The sequence below is a fragment of the Drosophila kikkawai genome, chromosome 3R (assembly GCF_030179895.1).
Source record: "Drosophila kikkawai strain 14028-0561.14 chromosome 3R, DkikHiC1v2, whole genome shotgun sequence".
NCBI lineage: Eukaryota > Metazoa > Arthropoda > Insecta > Diptera > Drosophilidae > Drosophila > Drosophila kikkawai.
In genome coordinates, this window is record NC_091731.1 from 36,148,222 (window position 1) to 36,174,346 (window position 26,125).

At 49.3% G+C, this 26,125-nt stretch overlaps 1 protein-coding gene across 1 annotated transcript in view; it reads right to left on the reverse strand.

The window, feature by feature from the left end:
* Positions 1-26,125, reverse strand: part of Dhc98D (Dynein heavy chain at 89D) — a 32,502-nt gene that overhangs the window by 1,643 nt on the left and 4,734 nt on the right. The window contains exons 7-42 of the mRNA XM_017182422.3: positions 25,398-26,026; positions 24,700-24,890; positions 24,041-24,635; positions 23,673-23,979; positions 23,229-23,612; positions 22,291-23,164; positions 22,072-22,233; positions 21,828-22,019; positions 21,484-21,775; positions 21,265-21,423; positions 19,981-20,133; positions 19,429-19,647; positions 19,228-19,362; positions 17,613-18,034; positions 17,357-17,552; positions 15,948-16,181; positions 15,463-15,568; positions 15,001-15,121; positions 13,914-14,658; positions 13,333-13,860; positions 12,611-12,769; positions 12,088-12,198; positions 10,507-11,340; positions 10,316-10,408; positions 10,077-10,237; positions 9,670-9,994; positions 8,289-8,477; positions 7,430-8,226; positions 7,004-7,368; positions 4,647-6,952; positions 3,876-3,947; positions 2,749-3,214; positions 2,551-2,693; positions 1,974-2,304; positions 1,789-1,920; positions 119-330 (exon numbers count right to left, since the gene is read on the reverse strand). Coding sequence (XP_017037911.1) covers positions 119-330; positions 1,789-1,920; positions 1,974-2,304; positions 2,551-2,693; positions 2,749-3,214; positions 3,876-3,947; positions 4,647-6,952; positions 7,004-7,368; positions 7,430-8,226; positions 8,289-8,477; positions 9,670-9,994; positions 10,077-10,237; positions 10,316-10,408; positions 10,507-11,340; positions 12,088-12,198; positions 12,611-12,769; positions 13,333-13,860; positions 13,914-14,658; positions 15,001-15,121; positions 15,463-15,568; positions 15,948-16,181; positions 17,357-17,552; positions 17,613-18,034; positions 19,228-19,362; positions 19,429-19,647; positions 19,981-20,133; positions 21,265-21,423; positions 21,484-21,775; positions 21,828-22,019; positions 22,072-22,233; positions 22,291-23,164; positions 23,229-23,612; positions 23,673-23,979; positions 24,041-24,635; positions 24,700-24,890; positions 25,398-26,026 — 13,340 coding nt within the window. The remainder of the gene's footprint in view (positions 1-118; positions 331-1,788; positions 1,921-1,973; positions 2,305-2,550; positions 2,694-2,748; positions 3,215-3,875; positions 3,948-4,646; positions 6,953-7,003; positions 7,369-7,429; positions 8,227-8,288; positions 8,478-9,669; positions 9,995-10,076; positions 10,238-10,315; positions 10,409-10,506; positions 11,341-12,087; positions 12,199-12,610; positions 12,770-13,332; positions 13,861-13,913; positions 14,659-15,000; positions 15,122-15,462; positions 15,569-15,947; positions 16,182-17,356; positions 17,553-17,612; positions 18,035-19,227; positions 19,363-19,428; positions 19,648-19,980; positions 20,134-21,264; positions 21,424-21,483; positions 21,776-21,827; positions 22,020-22,071; positions 22,234-22,290; positions 23,165-23,228; positions 23,613-23,672; positions 23,980-24,040; positions 24,636-24,699; positions 24,891-25,397; positions 26,027-26,125) is intronic.

Sequence of the window (26,125 nt, forward strand, 5' to 3'; positions counted from 1 at the left end):
GGACATTGTTTGCTTGGTCGCCAGCCAACTTGGCAAATGCATAAACAAATGGGAAATGCAAAACAAGGATGAAGGATTTATGTGCGGCCATCATTGACAGTCCCAACGGGAAAATTACCTTGCGGAGCAGCTCCAGCGTCTTCTTGATGCGCACCACCAGGAGATTAAAGCGGTCTAGCTCCTGCAGCAGGACCACGCCGGTGGGCGACAGGCTCATCTGGATCTGTTTGCGAATGCGCCATGTCTCGAAGGCGGGCGGCAGCTTCTTCAGTATCCCGGCGGCCACCGAGTCGATGAAATCGTCGCGGCTGATTCCGCCCGTGCCCTCACCTGGATGCGGCGAAAACGAGGATTATAGTGGCAATGGCAGGTGTCAGGGCAAAGGCAAGGAAAAAGAGAGCTGCAGTAATGTATGCAGGGTCTGCGGTTTTTCCAATTGCCTTTATACATTTCTTCTCTCTGCCATTTATTTCTGCTTGTTTTTTATTAATTTTCCTCTTTATCTGGCACCCAAATGGGGTTTTTTAGCCCTTGGTTGGTTTATTTCTTGTTAAAGTGTCAATTAGCAAATACTAAAGCTCATGAATATGCAAATTATTGGAATTTTTCTGGGCTCTACTCGAATATTCGTAGGGCATTTGGGTTTTAGAAGGAATACTTGACGTTTAAAATATTATTTTGTTAGTAAAAAGGTGTTTAATATTACATTTATTATTGGAAAAGAATATTTTATTTTCAGAAGTAATAAAAACTCTTAGTAGAGAGTTTGAAAAGTCCCTTTTGCTGAACCTTTTCGGCTGCAACGTGTAGTATATCTTGGTGCGAATCGCGTTGAATTGAAATAAAATTGTTAAACTCGATTTTTAATCAGTGGAAATATTTGTTCTTATTATTACTTTTATTTACACTTAATGGGCGGCCACCGGGGGTGTAAATACGGCAGTGTGTGTTTGGGGAATACTTTACCAGGATTGACTTCGGTCGGTGTCCACTTGGTCACTTCATGTGTGTGCGAATATATTTAAAAAAAAAAATAAAGTATTCCAAATTGTATATACAATTATTTACAAGGCCATACATATAGGGGAATATGCATGGATGGGTGGGTGGTGCAGGGTGGAATTGGAAGCCACTCTGATGGCGGTTTTAACACGTTCAAGCCCGTAACGCCAAATTATCGACTTTTGTGTGACGTTTTCCACCATTTTTTGGTACTTCTGACGGCGGTGGCTGCGGTGAGGTTTGAACTCGATTCGCTGCGATTTGCGGCAGCCCGATGAAAGTGAATGAATGCAGAAGGGAAATGGGAGTGGGAGTGGGAGTGGGAGTGACGGTGGGTCATGGAGATGCGCAGGCAATCTCTACCCGTGTATGTGTGCGGTTCTATTTTAATTTTTAATGTGTGCATTGCTGTTGTGCGTCGACTATAATGGCGCATGCAATAAAGTTAATTGCAAAACCGCAACTAATTAATTAAATTAAATTAAAAATTCAACATGCCAAAAATACAACGCAGAGAACGCCGGAATGAAAATCAACAAGATAAAATGTAATAAACGGCTGACAATTGGCACACGTTGCATGCAAATTGAACCATTTACCACCATCAGGCAGAGGCTGGGGCTGCTGCGAGTGTGCGTATCTATATTACATTATTATCATTGCTTTTTCCGACTCAAATTATCAGTGGATGGCGATAACAATGGGTGTGTGTGCTATCTCGAGCAGATATGCCCGCAGGAACGCCGGTTAAATATTGAATGCCTCCAACCAGGCCAGAACACTCACCCGTCTGCGGCTGCAAGTCAATCAAACTGTTCCAAATGCTGCGAGCCGCCATTGTGTAATAACCAATTTCCGCGTTCGGATGCAAACCAAACACATCCGGCTTGTTGACCAGCGGCAGTTTGTCGATGTGCGCTGTTGTCAAAGCATTACATATGTAAGTAGCCCAGGGAGATCGTCCAACTCACCTATGTAGTCCTCCTTCAGCACCGTCTCCTCGTCCGGCAGGCAGTAGTCCACGTTCTCGTCCTCGTAAAAGTGGAAGGAATTGAATTCATCAAACAGAAAGTCGCCCATGTACTCGTTCATATAGCAGTTGGTGATGCGCCGGTCAAAATCATCGATGACGCGGCCGCCGTACATCACCTCGCCGATGAGGTACTTCAGGCTGTTCCACGGCAGCTTGCCACCGATGCAGCGCGTCAGGTAGGTGCGCAGGATCTCGGTGCAGACCTCGAAGTCGGTGTCGTTAAAGTCATACGCTATGTTCCAGCCCAGCTTGTCGTACTTGCGGCGCTCCTAGGGGAAGTAAGAGCAGGAGAAACGTTTACACAGATTAATCGAAGTGCCTCCAACTGGATGATCAATATCAATTTGCTGCAACTGCTGCAGCAGCAGGAGCAGCAGCTCTGCTCCTCCATCAATTGTGCAACTGCGCTGTGAAAAGCTTTCAGCAGCTAGAAATTAAGAGATTAATAAATAAACAACGCCACACACTCGACCAGCTGGGCTCCGACTGTAAATTGCGATATCTGTGGCACTTACTTGGACGACGGCGTGGAAGAAGGCCAGCACATAGACCAGCGGGCGGAAGGCGGGATTCGAGCAGCTCTCGAGGCGCTCCTGCCGCACTTTGAAGTAGGTGGAGCGCAGATTGAGCTTCAGGCCATTGGGTGGCTCCGTGACCACTGCGAAAGAAAGGCTTGAGACTTAGTATCCTGCGAAAGGCTAACACAGACTCACCCTTGAGGGACTTCTGCAGAATGCCAATGGGGAATGTGGGCGTGGGATCTGTGGTTATCCACAGCCTAAAGTCCGGATGGGGACTCTCCATCCGGTCCAGATACTTCTCCAGCTCCCTTACGAACCTGATGAGCAGGTGCCCGTTCTGCAGCATCAGCCACATGCCCTGCTTGATGGCCATATCCAGCAGACCCAGGGCGGCCTTCTCCTGACCCTGTCCCAGCGAGATGTGGCAGAAGTTGGACATGCCCACGATAGCGTCCGCCAGCTTGATCAGATCGTTGGTGGGATCCGAGCCGGCACTAAGCACAAAGCACACGGGAATCGTGCTGGAGGTCTGCTCGAAGATGGCTGTAAAGCTCACCACCGGCGGCATAATGTAGAACTCATCCATCGTCTCAACTATATATTGATTTATGCTTCGGAAGATGCGATCCACGCGGAAGCAGCGCAGGAACATTAATTTCTGTAGGCGAAGATATTGGGTTTTAGACATTTTAATACCCCGTCACAATGACAATGAGCCGGCGACAGCTCGTCATCAGAAGCTGCTCTCCATTGTGGCCACCGATGTTGCTGTTGCTGTTGCTCCTGCGGCTTCCAGCACAACTCAAGTGCAAATTGGGCTCGCTTGGCTTGGCGCTGTGCTGGTTTCAAGTGCGACTGCGGGCGCAAATTGCCGCTCATCTAATGGTTTGGAAAATTGATAAAATATGGTAATGCACACAGACGGAGGCGAGAGGGAGGGACATCCATATAGAGACAGCAGGCTGGCTGACAAAAACAGGCTGCTAATAACTTGAGAAGAAAATGTGCGCCAAAGTTGCAGGACGTAGCAAAAGTCGAGCAAAACTAAACGCCCAAAGAGCTGTGGTATCCCCTGTGGGTGTGGCTCTGGCCTGGCCTGGCCTGCCTTGTACATAATAATCCACTAGAGGCGAGCATAAAGTACGAAATCCAATAACGCTCAATGGCAACGGCAACGGCAACAGCAACAGCAACGGCCTGTGGAGAGGACCTGAAGCTTGAGTTGGAGGAGCTCCTGGCCAGGACCACTCGAAGCTGAAAGCTGAAAGCATGCAAAGCGAGTGGGGAGAATACACAGCAGCGGCAGGGCCGGCACTTGCCTGGAATGCATTGCATTTGATGTTGTAGTCGCCCGGACATGCCACCTCCTCGGGATTCTCCAAGTCGAACCACTGAGCGATGGACCCAGTTCATGGGCATTCGCATGACGATGGCGATGGCGATAAGTGCAAGGCAAAATGAGCGTCGTCGTAGTCGGCAACGGAACGGAAGTCAGTGAATGCCACATGCCAGTCAGGATCCGAATCAGAATCGGGAGAAGGAGCCGTTACGGACCCATCGACCATCCGAGTCCAGGTCGTTGTTGTTGTAGTTTATGGTGGTTGCCATTGTTGTTGTGCATTTTATAGCATCGTCCACAGAGCAGTTCCAGTGGCAGTAGCAGCAATTTGATAACGGCATCCGAGTTGACGTTGACGTTGAAGATGATGCACCCAAGCGAGCAGCGGGAAAATCGGAATGGAGAATACAAGGAGAAAAGGGAAGAAACCAAACAAAAAATAAATAAATATGAAAAACATGAACATTTAACAGAGCAGGGTTGAACCCCCTCTTACGGTTCAGAGATGTGCTTTTTTTCGGGCACTTAAATGTTGGTTTAACTAGGCTTTAACGTGGGGATTATATGAAATGTAGTAGAAGTTTTGGCTAAATAGTTTCTAATAATGATTTATACTTCAATTTTCAGCGTTAAGTATTCTAATTATTATAATACCTTGCAAGGGTATAGAAATAGGAGAACGATATCTATAATCTCAGGACTCAGTCCTTAAGTATCTTCCCTTCGCCTACTCCAAACCCTTCGAACTCACCTCTTTCCACTCCGTCAGGAAACGACCAAAATGATCCGGCAGGGTGCCAAAAGTCTCAGGAAAATCAAAGGCCAGTTTGAGCAGATCCTCCCAGCTCTTTTCCGGCAGCCACTTACTGGGATTGGAGCGTTCGCTCTTAGTCAAGGCAATGCTGCCCTTGATGAAGAAATCCAGCTCGGACTGCAGCAGGATGCCATCCCGTTGGGCCAGCTTGGTGGCTATCTGGAAGGAGAAGAGTAGCTTGTGCCGCTCGAAAATGCCTGTGCAACCGTAGCAGTAGACATTCTCCGTCAGCGTCTTTATGATGTTGTTCAGGCGCTTATTGAGACTTGCATCCGGCACGGCCTTGCGCAGGGAGTAGACAAAGACGTCCAGGTAGGCGGCCAGTGCATACTGGTACATGCTGTTTACGGTCGCCATGTCCGAGAGCGCGAAGAAGAGCACAGCTCCGCGCTTGGCTGCTGGCCGGTAGCCATTACGCAGTACCTCAATGTCTGCCGCCGTGTCGGCGGCCAATTTCAGCTGCTCCATGACGACGGCCGCCTTGGTCTTGGTGTTCTCCAGTGTCTCGATCAGCTCCGTGTTGTCCAGCATATTGCCCGTCGATGTAGCCAGCTCGCGAAGCAGAGAATCCTCGAGCTGCTGCAGCAGCTGCTTGTTCTCGCTGGTCTGGGCGATGAGGGACTCTCGCTGCGCCTCCAGATCGGGTCGCTCGGTGCCCACCACCACGCTTAGCAGCTGGTCCTCCAGACCAGTCTGAGTCACCGTGTAGTTGATGACCAGCGCCTTGGCATAGACGGCCGGATCGAACTTGGGGTTGGAGAACTTGGTGGTGAGGTAGACGCGGAAGCCGGGATCCCAGTCCACTTCCTTGTCGCCCAGCATGACGAATTTGCGGCCGCCTTGAGTGCGAAGGTTCTTCTGCAGGATGTCGTCGATTACCGGGTCTATGTAGTCGTCCACATCCTCGAAGAGAACGGGCGTGCCGTACATGATGGCCATCTCCAGCTGCTTGAGAAAGTCAGAGTCGCCGAAGGAGAGCACCTTGAGGTTGTTTCGCGTCTCCTTCTTGCGGATCCACTGCAGTGCCTGCAGCTGGGGATCGATGCAGAGCGGGAAGCGGGAGGCGCGCATGGTGAGGATGCCGTTCTGGATGGACAGCTCGTCCGGCGGCAGTCCCTCGTTGCTCCACTGGGAGATCTCCACGTCGGTGGTGAGGTAGGCATCGATCCTGAAGGGCAGGGAAATGGGAATGCCCATGGAGACGATGTCCTCAAGCCAGTCTTCAAAGACCATCGTCTTGCGGAACTCCCAGGTGAAGGCTCCGGTATAGGCCAGGAATGAGGCGCTAATCAGGCACATGCCCACACTGTCCGTCAGCTGCTGCCCCAGACTGGCCATCTCTTTGCTCCAGCGGATCAGCTCGGAGGACAAGCCACTGATCAGCTTGTCGGAGGCTATCAGGCGCCGCTCTGCCTGCTGCATCATCTCGGTGAGGGCACGCATTTGCTTCATGGACACAGCATAGTTCTCATTCAACTCGTTTAGCTTCTCCTCCAGCTTCTGGATCTCACTGTTTAGGTGATTGAGCAGCTTGATCTGCACCTCCTGCTCCTCGACGAGGAAGTCAACGCGCTCCTTCTTCGGCTTGACCTCGCGATACACATCGAAGAAGCCCAAAACGGCCTTCACAAACTTCAGGAGGCCGGCTCCGGCCACGGAGATCTTGCCCATATCGTCCAGGTTCTGGGTCTTCATGTGCTGCCGGCACTGAGTGATCTGCTTCTGCGTCAGAGCCTCGCAATCCATCTCCATCAGACTCTTCAGGAAATTCACGTCACTCATCATGCCCTTGGCCGACTTCCAGTTGATCTCCTTGATGCCCTTCAGGATGGCCACGCACTCGCAGACCACTTGCACGGCGGCCGGGGGCGTGGCAAAGGATCGGATCTCGGTGATCTGTGCCTTTTCCAGCTCGGACAGGGCTCGCCTGGCCTCCTCCAGGGCAGGCATAGCATCGGCCAGAATCTCCTCGGCCTCTTCCTTCTCGATGGCAATCTGCTTACCCTTGACCTCCACCTCGACGGATTTCTCCGAGGCTTCGGCCTTCTTTGTGTTGGCCTTCACCGTTGAGGACTCGATGGTGACTAGCATGGCCTCGCACTCCTCCGAGGCGACGGCCACGTTCTTCTTTTGCTCCGTGACAATAATACGCAGGTCGTCGATCTGAACGGAAGCCTCTTCGATTTTTTTGATGCCCTCGCCGAGACGGGAACGTTGTTGGGTGATGAACTTGGCCTTTTCCTCTGCGGGGAAAAATAATTAGAAAATACTTTATTATAGGAAAGAGCACATACCCAGCAATCCTCTGTAGGTATTTATGTAATCCAGATAATGTTTTGGCGTCACGAAATTATTACGCCTTAGCTTGGCCAGATAGTCCCTGGAATACTGCTGTATGGTCGTGTGCACATGGACCACATGCTCCACGATGGCATCGCGATGTGCAGCCGGAATCAGGGCGTGCTCGGTGAGGAAGAGCTTGGCCACCGCGTACAGGGCTTGCCTGGGCCACGGGAACACCCAGTCGATGTAGGTGCTACCAATAAGTCCAGGGAAGTTGCGGCAGCGATTGCGCAGGGCATCGCCAGCAGGAGACATGCACAAAACCACATGGAGGTTTTCAGCACAGGTGCGCAGGAAGTAGGCCCAAACTGCATCCCTAAAAAAGGAAGATCTCTATGGTGAGAGGAACAAGTTTCTCTCAGTAAAAATATTCATACTTGGAAGCCGAGATTCCCTCCTCTTCGGCAAATTTGCGGACTTGATTAACGATGCCATCCTTGTCCTCATCTGCAAACAAGGCCGGAACTTGCCCAACGGTCAGGATATTATTAATCAATTCTAGGAAACCCTCTTCGGCCACCTGGGCTGCGGTGAATAGGAAGACAACCTTCTTGCGCTTGACCCCCGCCAGAGTGTAGAGGACCTTAAGGTCCTCGCGGAAGGCTGCTTCATTGTAGCCACGCGAAATGGTGATCTCGAAGACATCGCACTCGGCGGCAAAGGCGGCCAGCCGGGTCACACACTTCTTGCCGCAGCCGCCGACTCCGATGAGCAGCACATGGCCGCGATTCATGCGAAGCGTGCGGTGGACTCGGGTGAGATGCTCCAGACAGTCCTCGAACAGGACCAGGGTCATCTTGACCTTCCGCTCGCAGTATTCCTCCAGAATTTCGGTGAACAGAGAGTAAACGGAGTTGTAGTCCAGCAGATCCTCGTACAAGCGGGCCTCCGATTCGTTGGTAAAGTTGCGGAAATCTCCAAAAAGCAAAGGATCACGTAGGACATAGTCCTTGAGCGAGAGTATTACCGGGGGAGCTTCGCCCTCGCCCTCCTCCTCCTCTTCGCCTTCCTCCTCGCCGTAGTCAAGGTCCGTTTTGGAAGGCTCGTAGAGGAGGCGAGCCTGGGCCTCGGCCTCTGCGGCTTCGGTATCAATGAAACCATGTTCCTCTTCGAAAGACGGCGGGAAACGTTCACCCACCTCAAGGGCCAGATTACGCCGCACACTCAAGATGTCCTAAGCGGGATTAATAGAAATGATGTCTTATGGATAACTAAAAATATCCTGGCTTTGCTTACATTGTCTGATATCAGTCGATCGCAAATGATCCTGGTATACTCGTTACGCCACACCCTGATCAGCTCCCTTAAACCCTTAAAGGACGTGGGCTCGATGAGCAGCAGGCCAGCAAAGATCCGCGACAGATCCTTCAGATTGAAGATGTAGTGGAACTTGGAGGGCGTCGGCGGCAGGTCCACAATCACCATCTGCGGGTCAGGAAGCAATTAGCGTAATCAGACTAGGCCCTACATCCTGCTGGGCCCTTCCATGGGGCCACGCCACACAAATCAATTTTATCTCGACTAGCAATATGCGTTCACCCGGGACACAAGGACCTTCTACACGCCCTCGGGGCGCTTTGCCAAGTTGCTGAATTTACAGCCATTATCGAGTTGCAGCCACCGCCGCTCCTCTGAGTAACGGCAATTCTATTCAAATAATTCATTTCACTCCATTTCGTGGCGCATTAATATCCTTGCCCAGAGTGTGTAAGGAAGACATACGAACTAGGGAGCTAGGTGGGGAGGATCTGCGGGTCTCGGGGTCTGCAGGTGTGAGTAAATCATTTTTTCGCTCCCCAAAACATTTTCGGATATAGAACGAAGAGGGGCAGAGGCGGCTGCTTGTGGCAATTGCGGCGACAAATGCATTTTTATCTGCACGCAATGAAATGCGATAATATTTTAGTGTCAACAATTGTTAAAAGGACCATAAACTAATGCCTTCGGCCCAGCCCCGGCCACGCCCACCACTGCAGCTCCGAAAAAGAGCCATCCACAGTTCAATACTTGAACATAATCAAATTTCGCTCCGGCCAAGATATTCCGGCGAAGATAGGCAACCAGCAGCCGGCTCCCAGCACCCAGCCAGGCAGACGGAGATATGTACATCCTGGGGCCGAGGCCCAGATACAGATACAGTCAACTAGGCAGCCGTCGAGGCGGGTGACCATTGTGAGTGCCGCCGAGTGGAGAGGCTTCGGCGAAGTGGTGTGAGGCTCCGACTACGGCACTGAGTTGCACTCGAAAAAGCAATGGAGCAGCCACGATTGAGAACAAGAACGATGGAGAGGACGAAGCGAAGCGGAGCTCAACGTCGCAGTGCATTAAAGACCATTGAATAATTCCCAGTTCCATTGTACAGACAGAGGGGCAGAGGATACAGGGCACAGGGCACCGGGCAAGGCAAAGCAGATTATGAAAAATTGTCGTTATTTGCATATGTAAATCGAATTTCATAAAATTTGTGAGAGGCCTTAAAGCATTATTCAGTGTGGAATTGATTTCTTCAACTGAATTTACACAGAATGCAGTCAAGGTGTGCCTTTATATATTCAAATGAACTCAACCAGAGTCTGATAAATATGTATGTATATATGGGCGTGTCGCAAGTACTTACCTTGAACAGCTTTAAAGTCATATTGACAATCATATCGGCAATGGGCATGAAGCGGTCCTGGAACTTCACGAACTTCAAATGGCCCTTGAAAATGGAGGAGTAGATCTGAATGAGGGACTCATCGTTGGGGAACACGATGTTGTAGGTGGAGAACATGCTGATGAAGCGTGGATCCACCTCGTTGCGACCGCCGCCCGCGGTGCCCATGGCAGCGTAGAAGGTCAGGTCCTTAAACTTCTTCCAGTTGAGATCCTTGTCGCGGTCGTACATTCCGCCGCGTTCAAAGAACAGCTTCAGCAGGGCAATTGGCTGCTGGGTGCCGTAGCTGTATAAGGAAACAGAGAGAGAAAGAGAGTTCGTCAGCATCTTCCAGCCATTACCTCTACCACTACACGGAGGACACTCACTCATCCACCTGCGGCATGTTCATGTCATCAATAAAGCAGGCAATTCTCTTGCCCATCGGTGGCCCGTACGTATCCTTGGTGCGTTTCTCTACGGCCGCCTCCAGAGTTCGCTGCACATCCAGCGACGAGGTTCTCGATGAAAAATTAATATTGAGTATGACCTGAAAGGGATGCGAAAGGAGCGAAAGGGAACGCCATGTTAGTCAACGCGATGTTTGTGCGAGAGATTTTTCAATTACGTTGGTAGTCGGATTGAGATTGCGCAAATATTGCATGATGGTGGCCGTCTTTGATGTTCCAGCCTCGCCCACCAGCAGGACGGGTCGTTTGATCTGCAAACCGAAATAGGGACAAACATTAATAAGGCATCCCGGAAACAGGAGTAATGACATTCCCACACAGGCACCCACTGTGCCCGCCCAATACTCACATCGCTCATGAGTGCCAGGGCCCGATTGATGCGCGTGTTATCCACCGTGGGCACCAGAATCTCGCTGAACTTCACCGCCGGGTCGTGCGTGTACGGCAGCACCACCCACTCCCAGGCCTTCCACACGTTCTCCTTGACGTCCCAGAAGTAGTCGTACAGCGACGGCTTGTTCTGCGGAAACTGTCCGCCGCCGGCCGGATTCTCCGGCGTGTCCTGCACGAGCGGGAAACCGGAAATGCGCTTCATGAACTCATCGAATATGAGTTGGTGCTTTTCCAGCAGACAGGCGCCCATGGAGCCGTAGACGGCCTGCAGGAAGCAGCACTCCAGCGTGTCCGTGTTGTACACCTGTGGCACCGGCTCATCGAAGTTCTTGCCGTCCCCGGGCCCGAAGTTGGGCAGCAGGGCGTCGTACAGGTTGCAGAACTGCGTGACCATGTTGAGGTCCGTCTGCATGATGACCAGCTTCAGGGGATTGCCCTGTGTGGTCCCGTCAATACCCTCCAGGATGAAGCCTATCGCCTGGTTTATGATCTTCTCGAAAAAGTCATTGAGCAGCTCGCGCTGCGGTTCCGGCCGTGTGAGCACCCAGCGCTGCCAGTACGGACTGTAGCGCAGATTCTTGGGATCGACGTACACCATGCCGGCACGGGAGACCGTCGCTGGCGAGGCATAGTTCAGGTTGCCCACCTCGAAGAGCAGGGCGCAGTAGTTCTCCAGACGGATGCGCTCGCCGTTTGCCAGTGTCAGCAGCTTGTTGTCATCCATCACAGAGTTCATGTTCTCGATCCACAGGGCATCCACATCGCCATCGAAGCAGGCATAGCGTCGCTCCTGCGGTGGGGAAGTAAATGGAGATGGTGTGGGGTTGCATTAGCCTAAGTGCGTTACACAACGCCTGTCACCGGAGTCACCGGAGTGACTGCCACCCTGCCACCCACGAATGATTACCCTGCAGAGCCGAATAAATGGGTTCAAACGCGAGGACAGGAGGGCAGCAGTCGGTATAGTAAAAAAAGGCAAGCCGAAATCGCAAAACCCTAGATCTCTTTAAAGCTGTTTTAATGATTTAATTTGTCTTTAAAGGTTGGAAACTTTTTATAAGTAATGAATTTTATTTAAGAAATATATTAAAAGTATATACTATTTATTATAATATTTCATAAAGTCAAAAAACAGCCTTTAATGATCTGAAAAATTATATTTGACTAAACTTTAAACGTAAATGCTTTATCTCTACCCAGATTTTTAAATTAAAATTATAATTAAATATTTTTATAAATTATTTAATCCTTTTCAAAGAAATGCATATACCCCGAAACTGGTGGTTATGCAATCCCGGCTTATTACTTTACGAACGCGATTTCCGCATGAATGATGCCGGTGCGCCACCAAGCACCTGCATTTGAGGAGCCACCAGCCAAAATGATACAGAGCCGGGATGCTGGTGGATTCGGATTCGCTGATGCAGCACTTTAATTCACGTGGGACTGGCACGACTCCATTTTTTCTGAACCCCCCAGGTGAGCCCAGGTGTCTGGCTCCCTTCCTGATCCCACCCCAAAAACGACTCTCACTTACCTCACGCTCGATCGGCTTATTCATTTCACGGAATATATTTGAAAACAATCCATCAATCCAATCCCTCGTTTCCATGTCCAAATATCCGTATAATTCAATGACAGAACAGGCCTGCCAAGGGGAAAATATAATAATAAGCCAGGCAGGAAAAACTTTCTAGCAGATGCTTCGCCAATGGTCAAATGCTTGGATTGAAGTTTGATTGCCTGGGAATTGCTCGTATCCTGGCGTTCCAATATTGCAACTCAACTAATTACAGGCCAAGCAATTGAACAATTTCACAAGCACTTAACATCTCACATTTGCAAAAACGAAATGCGAAAACACACACAGGGACACAAAGCGAGCGAGAGAAGTGCAATTTGAAGACAGGACGGAGCAAAGGACCTGCCCCTAAAGCTCATAAAGGACAAGCCGGACAAGAAAGCGGACTGCAAAATAAGAGGAAACTAAAAGCGCTCGCAGGGGGCGGCAATTTGTGCGCCTGGGTGGATTTAGGGGATGGTTCAGAGGGCCCACTTACCTTGGGGTTAAGCACAATGCACTTGGTGGGCAGGCCCATGTAGATCTGCGCCTTGACCAGGGCATTTATGACGACAGTCTTCCCGCCACCTGTTGGGCCCACCAACATGGTCGAGTGTCGGGTCATCATGGTCTCGTACATTTGCACTACTTTGTCCTCCTGCCGAGGGCGATGGTGAGGGCGAAGGCGTTACCGTTGTTGGGATTTAGTTGTCATAAATGATGTTGCCCAGCAGGACCAAAAGCGAGGGCAGGAGCAGAAGCAGCAGCGTAAGCATGGCCAGCAGGGTGACATCGCATGTCCAGCAGTTGTCCATTTCCGGCAGGAGCCGAGCGGGCGATGGGCCAACATTTTGTTTGATGAAAGTGGCAAGGATTTTGCCAGGAGTCCGTGAACGGCGTAGATGGAGGAGGGCAGAGAGAGAGAGAGAGTACAAGAAATGGAAAATTGTATTAGTGAAAATTGTCAGAGCTCAGGCTGCGGAGCAGGGCAAAGTTGAAATTGGATGTGGGGCCGGCCAGCCGGGCAAAATGCTTTGTAACATTTCCTTCATTTGCGATTATGCGACATGGCGCAATTTACAAAGTGTCAAAGTGACGACCGGAAGAGTGACATGGCCGACTATGGTTTGTTGCCACTGTCAACACACACACACACACACACACACAACACACACGGCAGTGACAGGGCAGGACACAGGGACACAGGACACTGGGACGCACCTGATCGGGCAGCAGGACATAGCCATCGTTGACCAGGACATGACGCACGGCAGCATTAAAGTCCGGGTAGCCGATACGCGGACAGTCAATGCCCGGGAACAGATCCTTGATGAGTCCCAGGAACAGTGGCACATCCTCGAACACGAATTTGGGGAAGTTCATGTCGCGCAGCACCCGCATCAGCACCACGGCCTCGGGCAGATCCTCCGACTGGCGCTTCATCACGCCCGCCATTCGCAGCACGGAGTTCAGCGATCTCAGACCCCAATCGTAGTGACATTGCTTGGACAGCTGAGCCTGGGCCAGGGAGTACAGCACGGTCATCTTCTTGGCCAGCACCTTGGCCGTAAGGAATCCATCGGAGAATAAGGAGATTAAGCAGATCAGCTCCAGATCGGGCTTGATGCAGGTCACCGGGCGGAAGAGGGCCTTCACAGACTCGGGCAGCTCTGTGCGGCCAGCGTAGCCAGGATTCATGGTCACAAAGACACCGCACTTGGGATCCAGCTTGATCTCAACGCCCTCGAACTGAAAAAACAATTTATTTAAAATTCCCTTTGAAGTAAAATTTTCAAACCCACCATAAACCTTTCCAGTTTCCTTATTAAACCGTTCCTTATGGTCTGCAGCTGCGTGGATATCACACTAAGCACCGAGATGTCGATGCGGTTGAACTCGTCGAAGCATCCCCAGGCGCCGCACTGAACCAGACCCGAGAGAATGGTGCCCACCGCTCGGTAGTCCATGCCCTCGCCACAATTGGTGACCACACAGAGCAAGCCCATGGCCTTGGCCAGATCCTTGACGGTCTCAGTCTTACCCGTGCCAGCAGGTCCTGCTGGGGCTCCGCCCAGATTCATGAGCAGAGCCTGCGTGATGGTCAGGTAGATGCGATCCGTGAGCGGAGTAATGACCAAGCGGCCATTCAGACCCATGTACTCGTATCCAAAGTCAAAGCTGCCTGAGCACTGCAGAACGTGCAGGTTGTCATAGAACTTGACCCAGTAAAAGCGCAGCTGGCTCTCCCAGCTGAACTCGGCGGCGTCCAGGACATTGTCGCGCACAAAGTTGTCGATGATGTCCCTGGCATGGACATCCACGGTGCACTGGGCCTTGAACTTGAGTCGATCATTCCTCGACAAATTGGAGCGCACCTTCAAGACCAACTCTTCAATCTGGTAGTTGCTCTTGGCCAGAAAATCCTTCATGGCTCGCATGTTGCCATGGTTCTGGGCCTGGTCAAAGGCCTCCTCCACCTCGGCGGTCCACCAGACTTGACTGGCCGCCAGGCCCACCATGCCCTGGTAGTTCATTAGCCAGTCGGGCCTGGAGAACAAAAACAGAGTCAAAGGAAAATCGAAAGTGCCCAATGACTGTCAATTTAATACAATTGGCCATAAATATGCCCGGCCGTGCGCTCCACGGCTTAAACAAAATAATAAATCGCGCGAAATGACAAAATTATACAGTCCGAGGGCAGGAGTGGGTACTGGCTCAGCGCTCAGTTCGAATGCCGCAATGTAAATCGCCGGCCATAAAAGGAATTGGCTGCCGAAGTGTCACTCCGCCCAGGGACGAAGGATGCGAATGAAAGGAGCCGGAACAAGAGCCGAAGCCGGAGCAGGAGGCATAAAATATGTTTTATGCCCAGCTGACGGTGGCACTTACCTTGCAATTTGCAGATCTGTGCCAAAGTCGTAGATGGCCGTCTTGTTTATGAAGCGGTTGGAGCGACGCATTTCGTCCAGCACATCGTTCATCCAGTACTCCACGCGACCCGCCGCCCGGGCTGGGAGATGGGAGATGGGAGAAAGGAAAAGACAATAACCGCATAAATAAACCCCAGTTGCCAATATCAATAAGTGTATACAACAACAATAAAATGCGGGACGGGGCAATAAGAGCAGAACAAGCAATCATCTCCAGCCATGCTGATGCCCAATGCCGATGCCAACTGGCTTCAAATTAATTAAAAGAAATTGGCCAGATTCAGGCGGGCCAGTCAGGCCAGTCAGGCCAGTCAGCACCGGCAGTCAGTGCCAGCCAGCAGACAATATTGCCATAAAAAAGTTCAATTTTAAAATTGGCAATCAGTGCGTGGATGCTGGATTGGCCTGGCCCGGTACCTACCGCTTCGCCGGAACTCCATGACCTCGCCCTCGCTGGAAATCATGGCGGTAACAATCGTCTGGCTGCCCTCCTTGACCAGGCGCAGCGACTTGATATTGTCGTACATCTGCGGGCGGCAAGTAAAATGAAAATTGCAAAATCAATGAGAGTGCGGATGCGGAGAAATATTATTTATAAGCCGAATAAATTCATAAAAATTTACCACCGCTCCAAGACCTCCGACCGACCCGGGGTCTGTGCCCATGCATGTGCTGCAGAAATTGGTGTAATTTCCGCCGTGGACATTGGCCAGAACGAATAAACAGTGACATTAACTTTTATGGCAAGTGGCTTCTCCACACACACACGCCCCGTCGTACATAAAAATAATGTCACTGGCAGTTTGGCAAATCTGTTGTTGTCACACCAAGCCACCGAATCCACACCCAAAATCCATACCCGAAAAACCGAAAACGCCGCCCACAAGAACTTGAAGCGGTACCCACCTTAATGATGTGGTTCTGCACTGCAGATGGCTCGCTGCTGCCCAGGATGGAGAGCAGCTCATCGGTGGATATGAAATAGAAACGCGGAAAAATGCGGCGTTTCGAGTCCAAATATTCGTTTAACGACTTCTGACATTTTTCCAAGCCAATGCCCAGACCTTGTATTTCCGGTAAGCGGCCGGGAACTGAGCAGAATGGCACCACTAACGGATTTTTGGCACAATCGACCATGATCTGCAATGGAAGAGGAAGATGAATCAGGAAGCAGGAAGTGGCGAGTGGTGAGTGGTGAGTGGTGAGCGGCAGCGCCAGTCAAGGCAGTAAATTATTATGAAGAGCAATGAGCGCAACGACCAACCCAAATACAATCAAACATATTAGAGGAAAGTGGAGAGAGGTTGAATCGGGGTAAGGCTGCATCTAAGATGCTCTTTAAAAATATATACATATATATTTATACAAATTTAAATAGATCAAGAGACTAGAAAGTGTGGAAAAATTATTAGAACAATAAATAACAATTATACAATCCTAAAATGTAATTCAAAATATTAATTATAAATAATTTTCAATAAATTCCCATAATTTCATATCCTCCTAATTGATTTCTAATTTATGGAATAATAAGATAATCAAATAATCATTTCTGCTCCAACTACAAACTAAAATTTATGCCATATACATATATACAATAACAATCAATAAATCTGTCAATTTGGAAAACAAACTAAACAATCAACTACAAATTGGGGGGCTTTAAATGGCACTACAGTTTAAGGATCCTAAAGCCTGTCAAGTCGAGCAGGAGTAGCTCTCCTACTTGAGGGTATTGGGAACTTAACACGAATGTCGAGAGCAAATCAAAATAATAAATCATTTCACAAATGGCATCAAATATGGCGGCAAATGTTACAAATGAAACGTAAAGCAAACGAACGAAGCCAGTGGCTGGCAAGGTTAAGTGAAGCTAAGCGCCTGGCACAAACACACACACACTCAAACCTATCCACACTCGCACAACCAAGCAGATTGGTTTGGGAAGCAGGCAGTAGTGGAAGGTGAAAGTGCTTGGCGTTTGTAAACACAGCTTCGGCTTACGTTGCGTATGTGTGATGTGTGCCACAACGCGTGTGATTCCAAACCAGTGATGTGTGTGTGTGTGTGTGCGGCAACACAATTACGCATACACAAAAGCAGTCGTTTGCATGCGTATTATGTTTACCGTTAAGTAAGGAGTCGCCATATTGTCGGCACACATTAAATCAACTCGAATAAATTGTAGCAGACACTAAGTGTGTATTCTGGCCTTCGGCTTCTCCAAATACCTAATACCCAAAACCCAAGCAACCAGAATAAGCAAATAGCAAGGATTGCCAATTCGCGAATCCAAGGTTCTGTGTAGTTCTCACCCTGCGATATGCCTTGTCAATGTCATCAAATTTCCGCGCCTCCTCCGGCAGCTGGGTGCGTATATCGCCGCCTATGAAAATCCCCTCCAGGTAGAGCCACTTGCGCTGGACCAGCAGCCACTCGTCAATGATCTCCGAGATGAGGGCCAAGGTGCGCTCCCATTTGTTTACAGTCTCCAGGAAGGGACCAATGAACCTAGAAGTTAAAAGGAGTTAGCCAAACTAGGATAGAAATTTAAGAATGGGAAATACTCACTGACTTGCTCCCATTGACTGCAGATTCATGGCATTATCCTCCAGTATCTGCATGATCTCATCCACCGGCCCCAGCACCCAGCCGCGATCTTCAGCGCCCTTGTAGTGCTTAAACGTCTTGAAGGACATGTTCGCCCAGGTCTCCACCACAGCCTGAACACCGCGCTCGATCTGCAGCTCCTTGATGGCATTGGTGAGGATCTGCTCGGCAATGTCCTGGTACTTGTGCAGCTGCATGGCGAACATGTTCTCCAGCGTAAAGCGAGCCGGTGACATGTCGAAATACTGGCCGGTCTTCTCCATCAACTGCAGCCAATGGCGCTCCCTAAGGGCCTCGTTCTTGAGGCTCACCATCAGGGGCACGGTGCCCTTGAACTGCTTCATGTGAATCTCCAGCTGCCCGCCAACTGGAAGGGTGCGCACCTGTCGGGAATTGGGGGCACGGTTAGTTAGCTGCTCAAAATCAGCTGAAACAATAATGTGGTTGCCGCCTGCGGTTGCGTCCCCATTTGAATTATGACGAACGTGCGTCCCTGTGGCCGGTGGTTTTTGGTTTCGGTTGTGTTTTAGCTGCCCGCTGCCATCGCTGTTGCTGTTGCTGTTGGCCAAAAAGCGCATTCTGTTTGCATGTCGGGCTGTCCGTTTGTTTGCTTATGGAAAATGCATGGCACTCCGGACCCATTCAGGGACATAAATTGAATGGCAACAACAGCAGCAACGGCAACACAGGACTGTCAACAAGTCGATGGCCGGACTCGAGGAGAGGGGAAAAGTGCTGCATCCCGCTGGCATTTTAATTATTTTCAATATTGAACAAATTGATTTACATTTTAGGACGCTGATTATGTAGAGCCTTTCAGTAGTTTGCTTTAGGGCCTCTGTTGTGCTGCCAGCCGAAATTATGCACAGATAAAACTGCATTAAAATATGTGCGTGTGCCGTGTGATTATATTCAAATTTGTTGGCATCCTCGCCGCTATTTATATTAATCGTAGCGCTTTGAAATATTTGCCAAACTAATCTTTCCCTCTGCCGGGTCTCACTACCTAGCTGAAATGCCTTTCCCAATCCCAGTTCCAATCCCAGTCCCAGGGGAAACACGCCCACTTCATTTGGTATGGGCGAAAGGCGAAAACTTTTCGACTGCAACAAACTTTTGGCCCGGCCAGCGAAATTCCTCAAAAACTTGTTAGTGAAGTAAATAAATCAATTTGTCATAATCAGTTTAGGTGCAAAATTCTGTCGCTGCAAGGCGTGGCCAGAAAATTCACATTTCTTGTTTAAGTAAAGCTCGAGGCATGACCATAAAGTCGGGGTAAAGGAATGTGCGATACCCAGCAAAAGTATTTAAATATGAAAGGTCAAGCTAGTTGGGTAAGAAATTCAACCTAAAAACCCCTGAGTTTTTTCTAGTATTTCAAAATTGTGTAATATTTTCGAAAAGTCCCAACATGCTTCAAGCATAAACAAAGCCTTCGTGAAACGCCTTTCATGGCGAGTTCACAGTTCAAAAGTACTCTGCTTTTGTTGTTCTGAGGCGTCTGTAATTTTATGAAAATCCAAGCAGGCCGAAAACTTTGTTTAATTGGCAAAGTTTTCCCCCTGAAGACGCTTACCGGCTTGGTCAATTTCCGGAACTCCTTCAGATAGCTCTCAACGCCCTCGGTCAGCACGTTGGGATCCAGGTCGGCCCACAGGGTCTTGCCCCAGCCCTCGCGAGCGAACTTCTGTGCCTTGTACAGTTTGTACAGCTGTAGGGATGGGATATAACATACAAATTGAAGTGATCTTCTGGATGATATTTGTTATATATAGACCTGCTCTAGACCCTCATACTCGGTTTGCACTCGCGAAAACTCATGGTAGTCCACCATGGGCATGTCGAAGAGTCGCTCCGCATTGGCCAGCTCCTCCCGACGAGCCTCCCGCTCGGCTATTTTCTGACCATATGGATCCATTAGCCGCACGCCGCGCTCCAGCTCAGGACCCACGGATCCTGGGCCGTTTTCATCATAATCCTTGATAAAGTCTCCCAGCTAAAGGAAGAGAAGAGAAAGCCGGTTAGTGCAGGAGCAGGATACGCGGCCACCCCACCACATCCGTCTTGCGTCCTAATTCAAATGATAAACACTTCAAGTTAATTCATTTTGCGCTGACGACAGCGCCGACGTCGTCGTCGTCGCCGCCGCTAACAATTGACAATAATGGTTGAGCGCGCGGAAAAATCCAATTAAAATGCCATTGAAAGGAAATAATAATGGGAGGAAACAAAACAGAATTGCAGAGAAAGAACGCAAAATAGCGGAAATGCAAAGTCGGCAGGACTAATCCCATTGCCCGAGGACCATCCCCTTTCTCTGACAACTTACATCATCGCAGAATTCATCGATTTCAACGGAAGTCATGTCGGCGAATTTTTGCTTAATTGGTTGCAGCTTCTCCGAGCGGTACAGGGCCGACAGGAACAGCCGCTTCCAACGCTTCTCCAGGTGGTGGGCCATCAGCAAATCCTCGTAGGGGAACTGCAATGGGAGTTGGGGAATTGAATACCGAGTGCAAATAAGTGAAACGCACATAAAAATTAAGCAAAGGCAGTCGGTGCCCTTCAATTACCGCTGAGTGCAAATAATAATCATGAAAAGTGCCGAAATTCACTAACGACCAGCGAAGCGTGGTGTTCGGGCGGGTCCGCCCCCTTAATCCGACGACCCGTAACCCGTAACCCGTAACCCACAGCCCTTAACCCTCAGAGTCCACAGAGAAAAAAAACTATAGCACTGTTAAAGCTTTCAGGGCCGACACCGCATAAATTTTCATTTGGCCTTTGCAGCATTTGCAATGCCAATACGCACAGGTGAGGGTAAAATATCAAGTTTAACTATTAAATAAATTTAAAATGGAAATTTAAATGTTTAAAAGCTAAGAGAAGGTGAGGGTAAACTATAGAGTTATTATTAAAATATTAAATAAATGTAAAATCTAAGGGAAGGTATACGCTATAAGATTGCTTTTTTTTATCTTTAAATCTCTTTCAAAAATCCCTTAAATAAAATGTTAAAGTATAAATAACTTAAAACTATTTCAACGACCATATCTGTATCTGCCGCTGTGTTTCTGTGCCTGGCTGCTTGCATTCATTCGTTCATTAATTTATATAAAATGCAAGTTAATTCCGTTTTGTCTGGCCAAAGCTAAGCGACGTCGCCGCCGCAACGGAATGCCATCAATAAATGAACGGACCGTAACGGGGCGAACGGAAGGGAGCAGACCCAAAAAGGCCAGCACGCAGGACGTAGGAGTTGGCTGCTCTGTTTGGTTGGGTCCTAATCTGGACTCTGGTCTGGCTGCATTTACGTAACCATTTGTGGGGAGTCCGCCGAAAGCGGAAAGCGGAAAGCCATTTCCAAATGGTCCTGCCAGACCGACCGCCAAATATGCATATGTAAACAGAAATAGAAACAGCGGCAGTCGCAGTTCGGACGGGATTCCGATGGGATTTTTGTAAAACTGCTCATTTGAATACACAAATAAGCGTCATTGGTGGCAGACTTAAGCAACTGTCATTAAACCGAGGGGATGTGGGGCTCTTAGGAGGATTGGATTTTGGGGGAAAATGCAGCTACCCGAAAGAGAAATTTTAAATCCTGCCTCACCAATATCGTATGCTCGCTCAGAATGGTGAATGTCTCCTGCATTTCGTGTATCTTCTGCTCGTTGGTCAGCGTCGTCGACTGCACTGTGGCAATGGTTTGCATGACCAGCTTGAAGTCCTCCAGCTCACGTGTGGTCTTGTTGAGATTCAGGCTAAGGGTCTGCCGCAGATTTGCACAGATTAGTGGGAGAAAATCTAGCTAGCTGGGTCCAGGACTCACTTTGATTTCGTTACGCATTGCCCTCATGTTGTCGTTGACATGGCGCAGCAGCTCCTCGCCCAGCGTGGTGCACCAGTCCTTGGCATGTTGCGTTATGCTATCCAGCAATGGCTGCAAATTTATGCGCACACACTTGACGTCCTGGTACTTGGGCAGGGTGTCCAGGGTTTCCACGATGGACGAGTAAAATGTAAATTTCTCATCGATTTCCATGAGCGTCACCTGTTTCTCCACAAACTTTTGGCATATGAAGCTCTTCTCGTACGCCCACAGATTGAAGTACTTGCGGAATCTACAAGGTGATGTCTTAATCTCTATGACTTGATGGATAACTATATACTCACTGGGATACAAAGCCCTTGGCCTCACCGGCGATTCGTATGGCCAATTCGTGGATATTTATAACCAGCTCCACAATGGACTTTATTTGGATAACGTCCTCGTAGTAGGTGTAGTTGTACTTGAACTGCTTGCCCATTTCCACCGGAGGAACGGCTATGCAAGTGCTGGTCATCCAGCGCGTAAAGATCCTCAAGCTGAATGAGTTCAAGTTAAAGCTGCGCTTGGTTTAATTTCCCCTCAACTCACCGCGATATATAATCCTTGCAGGCGCTCACAATAGTGTGCTGCAGCTCCTGCACCGATGGCTCTAGGACAATCTCCGACATCAGCAAAGCCGCATTCACCTCGAACATGGGTTGATCCGAGAGGAGGCGGCCAATATAACACTTTAGATTGGCATAGGTCATGCTGCCAAAAGGGATTTCATTTACGAGGTAATATTTACATCTCGCAACCTTTACTCACTCGACAATGCACTTGAAGGTCTCCTCTTCCCAGTACTCGTAGTAGGTTTTCATGCGGTCCGATCGGCCCGAAAATGTGCCCAGCACCAGACTCTCCAGCTTGATCAGCACCGGACCCAGGGAGTCGTACAGCTTCTTCATCTGCGCCGCCTTGCGATTCCGCGAAGCCTCCAGGATCTCAAAGTAGTCCTGGCAGGGATACACCTTTTGGCCGCATGAATGTTCCCCCTTTTCCTCGGCCTGGGCCTCTTTTTCCACGGTAAAAACCGTCACACTCTCGCCAGTCGCCGATTTAAATCTCTGCATGGATTTTCGGTCTTGAATGCTCTCCGATGGTGAGGCGCGCGGTTCGCCGCTGTCCACCACCATTTCCTCATCCAAATTAAACAGGTTGAAGCTCTTGATCATATCGATGCGCGACCGCAGATCGAGGCGAATGAAGTTGATTTGGGACACTATGGACGTGAGCTTGCGCAGCTGAGAGTTGATTTGATCGCAGAACTTGCCAATGTTAAAGGACGTCCAGGTGTACCGACCCACACCCATTTGGATGAAGAGTTCCGTGTCGTAGATGTGGCCGCGCAGAAAGATCACCTCGGAAATGGACAGGTTATTGATGATCGCCTTGTACCGATCGATCACTTGGGTCATTCGCTCGTAGTCCTTAAAGAGCAGCTCCTTCTTCATGATCGCCGTGCGCAGCACCGCGGGCAGCGTGAAGCCCAGGTGCTCGAACTGCTGGGCCTCAAACAGGGTGTCGAACACCTCCCGCTTAAGGTTCACCCTGAAGTCCATGTCGAACTCGATAAGGGTCTTGTCGCCAACCAGCTCGCGCCAAATGGGCAACAGGTACTGGGACTCGGCTCGTTGGAGCACTAGAAAAAAGAACAAAAAAGCAACAGTAGGTAGATGGATAGTTTCCGGTATACCAAGACTTACATTCGCAGCTCCTAACGCAGTGCTTATCAAAGGCAGTGACATCCTTGGGTCTCTTGTCCTTGACAAACTTTATAAAGTTGATGCACTCCTGAAGCTGCCTATTGGCCTTCCGGGTGTTGCTCACCATCCACATGATCATGGCCACCAGCACGGTGAGCTTGTTGATGCGGCACATCAGCTTCTTCTGGGAGGTGTCGCCCACCAGCAGGGCATCGTCTTCTGACGAGGATCCGGACTGACTGGCCGACTCTATAGAGCTAAAGACACTAAAGCCTTCGGAGCCTTCGGATCTCAGGCTTGGTGCCTTGCGAGGCTCATCACCGCCGCTCATAGTTTCCCGTGGCTTGGCTTTTAAGGTTTGGATGGACTCGGAAATGTAGTTCACTGTGGGTCACATTAGCAAGAGTTATTCTCTATCATCAAATTATTAGCACTAAAACCCACTTGTGGCCTCCTTGCATATGCCAATGCTGAGGATGTTGGAGCGGTTCGCTGTGTTCACCATGTAGGTGGCATTCTGTATAAAGTTATCGAAGAGAACCTTCTCGAACTGGAACATAGTGGTCATCAGCTCGAAGTACTGCTTGAAGGAGGTGCGTTTCAGGAAGCTGTTGGCAATGGCCGGCTCATCCTCCACCCGCTTGAATGCCAGCACGGAGGTCTTAAGCTTCTTGCCCAGCAAGCGTGTCCAAAATATGGCACTAATCTTGGCCGGCTGGTGCTTGGCCATGGGCGGGCTCTTTTTCAGTTTCTGTAGATATTAAATACATATTAATATTGCAATCATGAAAAGTAAAGATACTCAAACCCACCGTAAAAACCCGGTCAACGGTATTAATCTCAGTCACAAAGAAGCGCAGGAGATTCTCATGCTTTGTGGCCACAAACTCCTGCAGAGCCTGCCTAGTATCGATGTTCATGGCATTGATGACTAGGTCCAGACCCTTCTCCGAGGACAGCAACGAGTTGATGCTCTGGTCAATCACGTTCTTGGCCTCATTCTCCACGCTCTCCAGCCGCTTGTTGAACTGCTCCAGCGAGTACTCCCAGTTCTCCCAGTTCCCCGGCCTGAACATGTCATAGTCCACGCTCTTGATCAGATCGTCCAGCATGCGGTATACCTTGCGCATCAGATTGTCCACTATCGAGGGGTCCCCAATGCAGGCCTTCAGCCGGTGCCCAAAGAGATTCTCATACTGGACAAACACTCTTCCCACATAGGCAATGTCCACGGCCACGCGGTGGATGTGATTCACCTCGTTGAAGAGGGCCACGCTGTCGAATTCCCAGCGGGAGCCAGCCCCCGAGTCCTCGATGTGCTGGCGACTCAGCTTGTAGGCCTGCTTCCAGCAGCGCAGCAGGTTGGCGCAGTTGGTGGCCGTTTCGTGGGTGTATGTGGCGGAGTATCTGTTTGTAAAATAAGATCAAAAAGTAAATAAATAGTACAAATAAGACTCTGCGTTTTACTTACTTAAAAATATTCTCAAAGTTGATGATGCCCTTCACCTTCTGGACAAAGACATTGGAGATCTGGCAGAGCAGGACCTGCATCTCGGGATCGCGGCAAAAGTGGCTGGACATGGTCCAGATGTGCCGCAGACCCACCATGATATTGGGTATCTGCAGCACCACCATTTTGAAGCTCTCATAGCTGCGCACTTTCTATAATTAGGGAGAATAAAAAGATATATAAAATAATCTGGCGTTAACTTGTAAATCGATAAATTATAGAGACCCTGGTTTCCGGTTCCGAAAACGATAAGTTACTTGGCGAACCAGTGTTGCAAAGTTCGGAAAACTATCAAAATTCTAACCTTTCTTAAATATATCATAAGTAGATTTGTTTAAACTAAAGGGCTTACTAACAATAGAATAATATAACTAATATATTTTCTTATTCTTAATATAATTAAATAACTATAAAAATAAACTGGTATATTGTTTAATGATTTTCTAATAAAATAAAAATCTGTACTTCAGGGTTGCAGTAATGTTTCTACAACACTGTGGCTAATTTTCGATATGTCAAATTTAACTGTCATTTGGCAATTATTAATCTACACATTTTCGAAATGAAGGAACAAAATTAAAGTAACATTAAACTTTTCAAAATTAAGGAAAACTAAGTATAAGTATATAACCCAAAATAATAATAAATACAATACTCACCTCCAGATAATCCGTAATGGTGCCCAGATAATCGGAGTTCTCCTTGGCCAACTTGAACCTGGCCTCTGTTGTCTCGAGAATTTTTTGCCACTCGACCAAAACCGGTGACTTGTCGTCCTCCAAACGCTGCAGCACGGCCAGCACAAACTCCGTCTTCAGCTGCTCCAGCGTTCCGTAGAGCTCCACCTCCATCTTGTGCCAATAGCGGTACTCGGCCATCGGCGTAAAGTCGTCCAGCTTGGCGTCAGTCAGGGCCTTCATGGTCTTCTTGAGGTACTTAATCCAGCCGTCGACCACCTCCTCCAGCTGTTGCTGGGTGTACGTTATCACCAGATCCATCCTCTTCGGGTCCACGGGCACCCGGATGATGGCGTCCTCGAACTCGGTCTCCTCCTGACCTGGCAGTATGTAGGACGAGGGCAGACTGAATGCCCAGACGATGTGGTTGATGGTCCACGTGATTTCGCTCTGGAAGTCCTCGATCTCCTGGAGTATCCGCCTCTGGATGGGCGTAATGCGCGGCGGTGTGGCCTCCTCGGCGGCATGCTCGGCCTCCACCTTGGCCTTTGTCTCGCTGAGCATCTTCTCCCAGCGCTGGGCGATGGTCAGCTTCTCGGCCTTGACTACGACTGCAAATAAATAAAACAAATATAATTAATAATTGTTTAATCCTTTTTAAAATGAACTGTAAAATTGATTTAAAATTATAAAAGATAAACAAAATTCTT